Source organism: Halichoeres trimaculatus, unplaced genomic scaffold (genome assembly GCF_033239565.1).
Source record: "Halichoeres trimaculatus isolate MK-OKI-2021-1 unplaced genomic scaffold, fHalTri1.1 fHalTri1_scaffold_17, whole genome shotgun sequence".
Classification (NCBI taxonomy): domain Eukaryota; kingdom Metazoa; phylum Chordata; class Actinopteri; order Labriformes; family Labridae; genus Halichoeres; species Halichoeres trimaculatus.
This window is the reverse complement of record NW_027437195.1, coordinates 5,118,452-5,131,195: the sequence shown is the minus strand read 5'-3', so window position 1 is coordinate 5,131,195 and position 12,744 is coordinate 5,118,452. Positions and strand designations below refer to the sequence as shown.

At 39.5% G+C, this 12,744-nt stretch overlaps 1 protein-coding gene across 3 annotated transcripts in view; it reads right to left on the bottom strand.

Moving 5' to 3' along the window:
* The window catches only part of alk (ALK receptor tyrosine kinase), a 644,227-nt gene that overhangs the window by 46,105 nt on the left and 585,378 nt on the right, over window positions 1-12,744 (bottom strand). For all 3 annotated transcript variants that reach the window (XM_074691249.1, XM_074691250.1, XM_074691251.1), the window contains exon 13: window positions 9,229-9,376. In XM_074691249.1, the coding sequence (XP_074547350.1) occupies window positions 9,229-9,376 (148 nt within the window). The remainder of the gene's footprint in view (window positions 1-9,228; window positions 9,377-12,744) is intronic.

Here is a 12,744-nt window from a genome sequence, read left to right as displayed (position 1 = left end):
TACCTTAAAAAAAAGTTAAAAAGTGATTTCATTCTCCACAACTCTCCTAAGATCCTTAATCAAATCAGGGGTGTGCTGGGTGTCCCCTGAACATCGATTTATGCTCCTGTCTGTCATAATCCCTCCTTTGAGCCAGGTCTAATGGACAATGTGTTTGCCCAGTGCTCTGATAAAAGCTTGTCAGCTGTCAAGGACCTATACATCAACGGCCGTTTAACATTGTATGCTCAACTGCAGTTGAAGTATGATTTGCCAGGGTTGGGGTTATCTCCTGATTGTCTCGTTGTTATTCTGGGCTGCTTTGCCACTTTTTAACCTTCCCATCTGCCCCGCAACAAGCCTTAATATTTGGCCTGGTTACAGCAGAAAGAGCAATTCTGAGAGAGTGGAAAGCAGGTGCTCCTCCATCTTTTAAAGTCTGGCTAAAGGACATGGTCTCTTGCTTATATTTAGAAGAGATCCAAAACACTCTGTCCAATTCATGACCCGAGCTCCTGAAGTTTTTGGTACCCTTCATTGAACATCTTTTGAACTGTAATGTGTGAAACTTTGATATTGTTTTAAAATTGGTGTAGCTGGTTATAGACGTCCTTACTACTTGTTCCAACCAAGACAAAACCTCCAGTCTGATAATATGACACAATCTGGAAGTGTTAAAACCTGCAGTTCAAGTGACCACTTGTGTTTCATATTTCACACCAAGCCCCCCCAAAAAGCCATATGACATAAACATTTTTACAGCCTGGTGCAAAAACGTCTCCTGTCTGAATAGCTGATCTCGCTAACGGCACACACGGTACAGGGGGTAAATTTTAGAGATATTGAGAACACGAGTTCGCCCAATCAGAGGTACAGCTCAGCCCACGTGACTGCCAAGCGTCTTATAGCTATTAGTGTGGAAACTCAAAGCCTGTCTCACTTCCAATATGGCTGTGCCAGCTAATTTGCTTCAGACTGTATCTATTAGTTATACAGTCCAGGGCAGGGGCATGCAACCTTTACCTTCATAAGAGCACTTTTGCCCCCCTCACTTGGAAAAAAGTCATTCCAGAGGCACAAAATTCACTCTATCTTCACAGAAAAGACAAAAAAGTGTATAAAATTCAATGCATAGTAAAAGGAATAGTGAATAACTATCTAAACAAAGAACATAAAAAATAAAATAAAATAAAAAGTGAAAAAATTCCAAAAAGTTAAGATTTCAGATAAAATTTTCAAAAAATTCAAAAACTGTTATTTAAAAAATTTGCTTTTTTTTTTTTTTTTAATAAAATTTTTAAAACTTTCCAAACTTTTTTTTTTTTAAAGGGAACCTAAAATAATTTGCAAAAATTTGGGTATCTTCCAAAAATTATATATATTTTTTTATTTGAAAAAATAAAATAAAATAAAAACAAAATAAAAAACTTGCGATACTCTTTAAAAAATATGAAGCTTTATTGCAAGAGGTGATGCATATTTAATTCAACAAAATGTAAACGCATGATTTTATTCAATATCAGTGTCTTCAATCATCAATACCATCTGTAAGAAAAATACAAATTCTTTATTTCTATAGTATTTTTTTTCAAAGTGTCATGGTGCCACTGCAAAGTAGTCAAAAAGCCACATGTTGCAGACCCTTAATTTAGAGTTAAAACAAAAGGTTTTCCTGGCCTGGAAGTGCTGTCTTTCCTTATGAAACCCTGGCCTTTCCTCCCTGTGCTGTATATGGTAATGTGTATAAACCTTTTTCACTGTACCTTGTTCTATTTTCATAGTAAAATAAAAACTTATCTACAAAAGAAACAAAACTAAACAAAAACAAACAAAAAGAGCTGATAAGAATTAACTGCACTTAATCACATTTAAATTCCATAATTTTGCAAAAAAAGTTTTTTAGTTACATTAACAATGTAAAGCAATTCTTACCTGTGTCTTGATTTGTGATTGAAATTAATGAAGTTAAATGTTATTAATGATTTGGACTGTAAGGTATATTATTTTAGGAGCTTATTTATTAATCTAACTGCTGAAAAGATAACTGTCTTTCACATTAAGGAATGTGCAGAAGTGCATGATGGATATATCAACCATGTTAATGTAGCGCTGAGTTATTCTGAGATAATTCGGATCACTCACTAATGACACTAATTAAGTTTTACGTCTGACTTGTGAAGTCACTGTTTTCCATCCTAGCAGCAGCAGGAGCAGTTGTTTTACTGTGTCGGGCTGAAGGAGACAAAAAGCCATGTGACTGAAAAAATTAATCTGTTAATTTCAGACTGTAATCACATCACAATTAAAACATTAATTTCAAAGCTCTTTGATTAATAGACTGTATATATGTACAGCCATTCTAGCAGAGGTTATAATGAGTTTTTCAGCCAGGCTAAAGCAGACACTGAGGGATCTCCTCAAACTTCTGCTCAGAGAGGAGTTGTTGCTTTGGTCAGAAAGTTTTACGGGATAAAACAGTTTTATTATGTGTGTGCGCTCTTCATTGGACTTTGGTTTGTTTTGGTGACGGTCAGTGGAGTTAACAAGCTCCATTTTAAAGAGATGTTTGTTATTGTTGAACACCTGGTTGGCAACTAGAGAGAAGCTGCATTAAAGATGAAAAGAGGTCGAAACAGAGAAACTGGTGCTCTGGTAATCAAAGGCGAGAAACAAAGACTGGGAAGTTCTCCTTTGGTGAAATATTCTGTCCACGTGCTGGAATAGAAGCTACTGGAAAGGCTGTAACAGAGTGAACTGCTTTACGTAGCACTGCTTTAAATAGAGAGGGAGAATTTCCTAAAAATTGTAATACTGTCATTTTGTTTCATGTTAATTTTTCATGTTAACCAACAAAGACAGTCTGTTAGTCAGCTTGTCGTCCCACTCTGTCGGCCCGGAGTTACAGCCTCTTTATAGAAATGAAAGTAGACATTTTGTTGGCAAATGATGTTAGATGTGGGGACCTCTCCATGACTGAGCTCCTGCAGATTGAAGCGTCTGCCTAGTGTGTGTTATCATGCTCAAACGCCTGGAGCAAGTCCTAACACCAGAGTGAGAGGGCATGAGAGCCCTCCTCTTACTGGGTCTGAAACACAACCACACACGTGGCCACTCGCTGCTCTCTCATCTGTCCAAGCCAAAGCTCTGAGGGTCAGGATGCAGTAGGGGGCGGGGCTTTGGTAAGTGTGACTGACAGGTCGAGGAGGGTGAAGCAGTGCATCCAAATATTCTGGGAGTCTTCCTCCCTCAAGCTTGTTCTGTCACTACAGCTCCTCTCTGTTAACTTGAATTTGTGTCTTAGAGAGAAAAAAATAAAAGGAGGCGAGTGTGTTCTTGAGATCCAGTGTATGTGTGAGTGTGTGTGTATGCACAGAGGAAAGGGAAAGACAAGCACAGAGAGCGTGAGTATTTGTCAGAACAAGGGGGGGCATCATTTCTCTCACCAGAGGGGAGGCAAGGTGTGAGAGAACACGCTTCCACGGCACAAATCACTTTCAGAGCAAACCTTGGGAGAGCGGCGGCTGCTCGCTGTCAGAGCAGGGGGGAAATAAGAGGAACCTTAAACGACTTCAGTTTCACTTTGGAGCAGCCCAGTCCCTCTGTGGCGTCTGTGCTCAGCACTTTAAGACACACTGAGTTAAAAACTAATAACTGGTTGACGGTGGTGTGGACCCCTGCCTGTTAAGCTCCTCATTCTGCTGTTGAAAACAAAGCCACCAAACACAACAGCCACTTCAGCTGACACCTGGAATAACCGCTGTGGAGCACATTTTTTTTATCTTTCACTTTATCTTTGCTCATTTTTTTTTCTGTAGTATCTTGTTGCTCCAAACTTTAAACTCTTTCTAAAACACACAAAGCAAGTGCTCTCGTGGGATTAATCAGCTAAACTTCACTCATATCAGGTCAGAGTATTTATGTTAGAAGAGAAATAGAGATGCTGTTTTGAGTAATGTCCTCTAAATGTGTATGAAAATGTGTTACCATGTATAAAACTGAGAGATGAGTTTGCCAAATAATTCATCATTCCCCATACACTGAACTGTAAAAGCAGTAAACACAGACACAAGCCAAACTACTAACAAGTAGTAAAATGAATTGAATTTAAAACTATTTGTTTAGTGATTAAATTCAGAACCTACAGGCTCTAAAAACACTCCACAGAAAGCTTTCCTTAAGACTCTAACACCTCTCCCCTCCATTTTCAACAGCCGGACAGGCCCTTACTTTTCAAACCCTTAAAGAGGGGATGATGGATTGTTTCATTGTGGACTAGAGGGATTGTGAGGGTTTTAGTCTCAGTGTTGTGAACTGTGAGGGGAGGCAAGCCGCTCTGCTGCCAGTGAACAAACTCCGGAGCATAATGGATGACAGCCACCCCTGGCTAAACAACACAAGTAAGCTTTGGAGAGACAAAGGGGAGATCACTGAGCGCTTCGATCGCAGCTTTAAACAGACGTTGGTGGCCATAAAATGTGACAATTTAGAGCATGGATCTGAAAAGTGAGGTCCAGGGACCCCATCAGAGGATTATCTGAAGCCTGTTTCCTTTGACTCAGAATATAAAACATTTTTGTGTTTAAATCAACTGAGAGGAAATTGTTGGCTCTTTGAATTAGTTGTGCTCCTTTGGGAAATGTCAAACTGAGAAGGAAGACACTTGAATGATATCATTGGTGTTATCAAATGGTTTTGATTGAACAGTGCAGTGTGGTTGTGTTAAATCAAGGATGGAAAACCCTTGTTTAGATATAGACAAGGATCATGACGCTGTAATACCAGGGTTTAATCACAAGCACAACAGGGCTTCACAAGCTTCCAGACAAGTACTCATTATCCTGACTGATTGACATCGTGCCACCTCAGACCACGTAGATGTTTGTGTGTATCTAAATCCTCAATACCAACATTAAAGATCTTTTCTTTTTTACTTCCTTTGTTGTTCCTCACAGTGTTAAAATGCCACTTTCTGTCAACACTCACAGACTTGTATCGCCCCTCCTGCTGGCTGAAAGAATTAAAAAGGCCTTCGCTCTTGAAGGTGCTGTGAGGACTATCAAACTTAAGGTGAAGTTACACAAATCCTGAGCACTGTTGTGATGATGTGACTCCTTACAAGGCGTGTGTTCATTTTGAAAAATGAATGGAGATCAGATCTTCATTTAAACACATCTATTCTTTGTTTTAGACACTTTTAACCTATTGCAATGTGACAAGGTAAAGTGTTTATCAACAGTTACATAGCGCTATATACATGCAAACTTTGTCAGTTTGTAACGTAGTTTAACCGGCTATATGTAGCACTACTGACAGTCCAGTGCTCTAAGACGTGTCTGTAATGTGTAATATTAGTGAATCCTGGTTATGTCCTACCAGTCATCTACCAATCAGAGCTAACGTAACCTCACTCTTCATTTTATTGATAGACTCTCAAGTTTGAACAGACCACTGCAGAATAACTGCTGACTGTGAGTAAGAATGACCATTAGCAAAGTTTAAATGTGATTTAGCTTCTAGCCTGTGTTTTAGCATTTAGCCTGAGTTTTAGACTGAAGCTCTTGTTTAAGCCTTAAGCCCTTGTTTTCGCCTTTGCCTGTATTTTAGCCTTTAGCCTGTGTTTAAGCCTTTAGCCTGTATTTTAGACTGTAGCCCTTGTTTAAGCCTAAAGTTGTTGTTTGAGCTTTTAGCCTGTGTTTAAGCCTTTGGCCAATGTTTTAGCCTGTAGCCTGTGATTAAGCCTTTAGGCATTGTTTTAGCCTTTAGCCTGTGTTTAAGCCTTTAGCCTGTGTTTTAGCCTTTAGCCTGAGTTTAAGACTGCTCTTGTTTTAGCCTTTAGCCCTCGTTTTAGCCTTTGCCTGTGTTTTAGCCTCGAGCCCATGTTTAAGCCTTTAGCCTGTGTTTAAGCCTTTGGCCTGTATTTTGGCCTTAGCCTGTGTTTGAGCCTTTAATTTATACTGTAGCCAATGTTTAAGCCTAGAGCTGTTGTTTTAGGTTTTAGCCTTTGTTTAAGCCTTTAGCACGTGTTTTAGCCTTTCGCCTGTGATTTAGCCTTTAGCCTGTGTTTGAGCCTTTAGCCCGTGTTTTAGCCTGTAGCCTGTGATTTAGCCCTTAAGCCCTTGTTATAGCCTTTGCCTGTGTTTTAGCCTCTAGCCCATGGTTTATCATTTAGCCTGAGTTTTAGACTGCTCTTGTTTAAGCCTTTAGCCCTTGTTTTTAGCCTTTATCTGTGTTATAGCCTCTAGCCCATGTTATTGCCTTTAGCTTGTGTTTTAGCCTTTAGCCTGTGTTTGAGCCATTAGCCTGTATTTTAGACTGTAGCCAATGTTTAAGCCTAAAGTTGTTGTTTAGCTTGTAGCCTGTGTTCAAGCCTTTAGCCAGTGTTTTAGCCTGTAGCCTGTGTTTTAGCCTTTAGGCCTTGTTTTAGCCTTTAGCCTGTGTTTTAGCCATTAGCTCATGTTAAAGCATTGCCTGTGTTTTAGCCTTTAGCCTGTGTTTTAGCCTTTAGCCTGAGTTTAAGACTGCTCTTGTTTTAGCCTTTAGCCCTCGTTTTAGCCTTTGCCTGTGTTTAAGCCTCGAGCCCATGTTTTAGCCTTTAGCCTATGTTTAAGCCTTTGGCCTGTATTTTGGCCTTTAGCCTGTGTTTGAGCCTTTAATTTATACTGTAGCCAATGTTAAAGTCTTAAGCTGTTGTTTTAGGTTTTAGCCTTTGTTTAAGCCTTTAGCACGTGTTTTAGCCTTTCGCCTGTGTTTTAGCCTTTAGCCTGTGTTTGAGCCTTTAGCCTGTGTTTTAGCCTGTAGCCTGTGATTTAGCCTTTAAGCCCTTGTTTTAGCCTTTGCCTGTGTTTTAGCCTCTAGCCCATGGTTTATCATTTAGCCTGAGTTTTAGACTGCTCTTGTTTAAGCCTTTAGCCCTTGTTTTTAGCCTTTATCTGTGTTATAGCCTCTAGCCCATGTTATAGCCTTTAGCCTGTGTTTAAGCCTTTAGCCCTTGTTTTTAGCCTTTATCTGTGTTATAGCCTCTAGCCCATGTTATAGCCTTTAGCCTGTGTTTAAGCCTTTAGCCCATGTTGAAGCCTTTAGCTTGTGTTTTAGCCTTTAGCCTGTGTTTGAGCCATTAGCCTGTATTTTAGACTGTAGCCAATGTTTAAGTCTAAAGTTGTTGTTTAGCTTGTAGCCTGTGTTCAAGCCTTTAGCCAGTGTTCTAGCCTGTAGCCTGTGTTTTAGCCTTTAGGCCTTGTTTTAGCCTTTAGCCTGTGTTTTAGCCATTAGCTCATGTTAAAGCATTGCCTGTGTTTTAGCCTTTAGCCTGTGTTTTGGCCTTTAGCCTGTGTTTTATCCTTTAGCCCGTGTTTTAGCCTTCAGCCTGTGTTTTAGCCTTCAGCTCTTGTACTTGAACTCTCTTATTGAAATTTCTTCTGCTCCTGGTAATGTACTTTTAAGTTGTGGATTTTTATAAGGCATATGTCTTAAAGACAGAGTTTTTCAAGAATACATAGAAACTCTTCTTTTGGACTTCAATTTTTGCAAGAAATATTTATAATCAATTAAAATAAGACTAATAGAAAAAATAAACACATAAAACAAAACAAAACTTAATGATTTTGAAATTTGTTCTGGCTTTGTATTAAAACACACACACACACACACACACACACACACACACACACACACACACACACACACACACACACACACACACACACACACACACACAAACTATTATTTTTTGTTAGATTTTATCACACTGGTAGAAATGCTGTTTCCCTCACAGATATATTTTCCAGGACTCTCTTCCCTGTTTAAACTCAGAGCACATTCCCACCACTCTCTACACATAGGAAAGCAGACTGTTGCTAAATGAGATTTTTTAAATATAAGTTCAAAATGAATATTTCATTTCATTGAATCTGGGTAAATATTTCAAGTCAGGGAGTAAAATGAGAAAACTGAAGCCAAATGAAGATTGAAACTGCTCTATGTGTCTAAAGTAAATGACTGGTTAAGTAAGTTTGGGTCAAGGTGCAATCGTTTGCATCCTCAGAGGTAAAATCTTGGGTCTGAACAACTCAGGGAGAGAGTTATTAAAATGCAGATAAAAATAATGCAGTGAGAGGAGATACTTGCAGCAGAAGCTGAGGTCCTCAACAGCTGAACTGGGGCTGTAGCAATTAGCCGACATAATTGATTACACTGACTATAAAAATTTGTTGATGTGGGAACTGAAGCATCGATTTATTGTTATTGTATTGTTTTTGTTATTGGTAAAATCAAATACCAGCAGGTAGAAACTCATCTGTACTTGCAGTTCACAGGAAGTGGTGGGGGCAGTATCTCTCCCACTGTTTATGTTATTTACAGGAACAGAGAAGAAGTAGTTTACATAAATTAAGGCAGAAAGTAAGGTGGATGCCTGAAAAAAGGCAGCGCATCCAACGTTTGGGAACAGTTTATCAATAACAAATTAGGGAGAAAAAACGTTAAGTGCATGTGCATGCTTAGGCAGGCAGAGTAAAAAGGGGATCCAAAAATGATGCCAAATATTCCTCATACATCGATTTTTTTAAAGAAATAATCAGTAAATTAGTCGACATAAATGAAGATTAGTTGCAGCCCTAAATTAAAGATCAAAATTAAACAGAAATCCAATGACAGAGGAAGTAATTACACTGCGTTACTTTCAAAGAAGGCTCGGCTAATGAAGTGTAGTGGTGCAAATGCTTTATTTTGCCTTCTTTGCTTCCTTTTATACAGCAGGATCAGACCCAGTCTGGATTCCACCAGGTAAGACCCACTTAGAGCACTTCTCAGTAAAACTGTGAAAAAAAAGTGTCTGTAGAAAATTCAAGGCTAATTGAACTCAGCAAATACAGATACAAGTTAGTTAGTGTGTGGATTATTTTCTGTTACTACATCTTTTACAGAACTTTTTTATGTGGATGGTGATAAAATTATTCATCATTAATAATTCTTTTCAACTTGTTGGCAAGTTTTGTCCTCAAATATCAACGGCTTTTAAGGTCACAAACACCTGAGATTGATAGAGATAATTAGCATGTGAATGTAATCAAAGGTAAAACATGTCTCCTTCTTATTCAGAGAGCTGAATATTTGAAGTGTGCACAGTTTTTGAACTACAAATCCACAAACTGATGTCACTCATGTGTTACTTTGTTCATATTAAAATTCTATGATGCAGATCATGTGTCCTCTGCTGCAATGCATGATGGGTGATGTATTTAAAGCACTTACATTAGGGCATGCATCCTCTCCTTGCTGTCCCACCAGGATGTAAAGATGCTCATCTCTCCTCAGCAGGAAGTCTCCTGTGATGTAAACACCATGTGACCTGCTCATGGCTAACACGCTGCGACCTCCGGCTGCACCGTAGGCTGTTATCCTGGTGATGAACAGACACAAAAGTGGAGGGAAACACAATAAAAACAACACACAATCAGAAATAAACTCAATATCACAATAGTTATTTTGATAATGAAGGAATTTATGATGATTTTTCAACTCTCTCTACTCTGGTGTCGTGGTTTATTTAGGAAAAGGTGAAGATGTATTCGTTGCACATTCTAAGTGAGTGTTTATCAGAAATAACCCCAGGCTGATAAACAGTTTTCAAGCATTCCTCCTGCTGTTTCATGAACCCAAATGTTAAATAAAGCTTAAATTAATTTGGAAACACTGAAACACACTTTCACCTTGGGTGTTTTTAATAAAAAATATTTGACTTAGTATGAGCGCCTTTTCTGAAGCACACACAGACTACAGAGTGCGATGGCACACAAACAAACAGAAACAAACACAAATACTCACACCTAGCAGAAGACAGTAATTTCAAATGTTCCAGTTTCTTGCCAGGAAAAAAAAACAACAACTTGATTGGATTTTGGGAGCGCTTCGATATTTCTCTTCCCTGAGGGTGGTGCTTGGTGGGGGTAGAGACGGAGAGGACTCTGCCCGGTGCTCAGTAGCTACCTCACCTGTTTGCCTAATGACTTTAGGGAGATGCAGAGGGAACATTCATCTCTGTGCCGTCTGTCAGATTCATTTACAGGCTCTGCCAGCTAAACCAGGCCACATCAAGACCACAACTCTGGAGCTGGTACAGAGACAGAAGGTGTTTTTCTCCAACACCAGGACATGTGTAATGAAGGTCCTGTCCACTTTGTTGTTAGTGCCGTGGTTTATGACTCCAGGGTTTTGACCAAACTTGGCAGAGGGTGTGTATATTTGTTTTCGCTCTGACGTGGGGGGCTCAACGCTCTGAGATGATTTTGTTTGAACTGTCAGAGTCAAATCCAAGTTAAATGCCTCGTGTTGTCATGAATTCCCACAGAGAGAGCACTGATCCCTCCATAAGGCAGTGGATAATAGAGCAGTAGACCTCAGGTAGCGCGCAGTTTGAGGTCAAGGTGCTGATTGTCGGGTATTTCAAAGCCTTAAAAGCAATGTGCTGTTTTTGACAGTTCCTGTGGGCAAAATAAAGACACCTGCTGTCCTTCCTGATCTGCTCAGTATGTGTGTTTGTATGGGATAGGTGGACACTACTTCTTTAAAATCCTACTTTTCTTTTGTAAACACAAAAGTTCTTAGACTGTGCTGATGGGGTAATGTGCTGAAGTAGGCTCTTCGTTATCAATTATTATATTGTGACAACAATTAAATATTGGATTTTTGTTTTCAACCATTTCATCTGTTACAGTTATCGTCAGATTTGGTTACTTAAAATATTTTTCTTGCTCGAAGCACCATTTTTCACCACACCTTTACACTTACACTAAGACAGCTACACAAACCTGCATCTAACAGAATAAAACACACTGCTCAAAAAAAAAAAGTAGAGGAACATTTCAAAAACACATCAGATCTAAATGGGAAAAAATAATCTTGTAAATCTTTCCTGATAAAGAGCAGGTGATGTATTTAACAAAATGATGCCTTGTAGGGTGAAAACAAAAACACCCCAAAAGTAAAGTGAAAATTTGATGCGGCAGACAGCTCCATTCAGCATCACTGAGCTCCCCAACAGCCTGAGGTGCAACCTGGCAGCACTAGATGGACCAAAATGTAATGCTCCAGAGGTGTTATATTGGGTTTGGATTGGGTGAACGTCAACAGTATCAATTCTCCCACCCTCTAGGAACTGCCTGCCTGCTCTAGCCCAGGACTGTCCAATTTGGGGCCCGCCAGCAGGTTTTTTCAACCTGCTGCTAAAATTTGAATGTTTATGATATACATATTAATCATAATTATCATTTTCCCACTGCCAGCAGCCTGAAATTCTCATTCATTATTGATTTGTTGTTGCACTTCCTTTCCTGGCCACAAATTAACACTGTGTTACATTGGGAGGAGGGTGGTGCTATTCCCTTCAGCTCAGATGGATTGTACAGCAGTATTCCTAATATGTAGGCAGAAAGTTTCTGTTTTAAAAGAGCATAACCTTTGTAAATTAATGTAAATACAGCAGTCATTTATAGGGAAAAAAATTAAATCAGGTGTTACTATTTCTTATTTTAAAATGATGGAAAATGCACTATTTCGGTTTCAGAGGGGCATGCTGTGTCCCATGTTGTTTAGGTTATATTGCACTAAATGTCTTTGAAAACAGAGGCCTAGTATTTTTACCATATGGATGTTCAGTAATTTCTTGCTGTGACATACAGTAAAGAAAAGTCTTTTAATTTTCAAAATTACTAGTATGAGTATTTATGTTGCACAATTATACTGTAGGCATATTTGATATCATGCAATACAATATGTATTGTTCGTTTTTGGCCCTTCACTGAAAACAGTTTGGGAACCCCTGCTCTAGCCAAACAAGGTCAGGTATTGATGTGCACCAGGAGGAACCAGGGTCCCACTGCACCAAGTTCTGACAATGGGTCCAAGGATTTCATCCTGAGAACTAATAGCAGTCAGGGTGCCATTGTCTAAGCTTTGGAGGTATGTGCATCCTCCCCAGACCATCACTGATCCACCAACAAACCACTCATGCAGAGTGATATAGCAGGCAGCATAACGATGTCTCCACACCCTTTCTCCTCTGTTTCACGAGCTCTGGTTGAACCTGCTCTCATGGCTGGAGAGCACAGGGTCTGTGGTGCTGGGCAGTGAGCACAGGGCACACTTAGGGAGGTGGTGGAGTCTGTGTTTGGTTGTTTGGTCAGAAACAGTAACCAATGGCCTGCTGGAGGTTGTTTGGTAGGGTTGTGGCAGTGTTCATCCTGTTCCTTCTTCCATAAAGGAGCAGATACCAATCCTGCTGAGGGTTTAAGGATCTCCTACGGTCTTGTCTAGCTCTCCTGGTGTAACTATCTGTTTCCTGGAATCTGCTCTTGAATCTGAGCTAAGACTCAACAAACCTTCTTGCAACATCTATGTGTGGATGTTCTATCCTGGAGGAGTTGGATTACTTGTGCATCCTCAGAACCATCCAGGAGGCTATCAATCCAAACCAAATGAAAAACTACAGCAGTAAAAAGTCAGTAAAAAATCAGTCAGAGGACATAAGGAGGGAAAAAATGTCAGTGACCTCAACCTGGAAAACCATTCCTGATTTGGGGGCGTTTCTTTGTTGCCCCTCTAGTGTTTATTTTATTAACAACAAAGCAGCTGAAACTGATTAACATCCTCCTCTGCTACTTAACTGACCAGATTAAAATCAACTCTGAGAGGTTGCTATACTCTGATTAAAAAGTATTCCACTACTTTTTTTAGCAGTCTAGTTAACAGTAATTCAATCTATGTGAAATA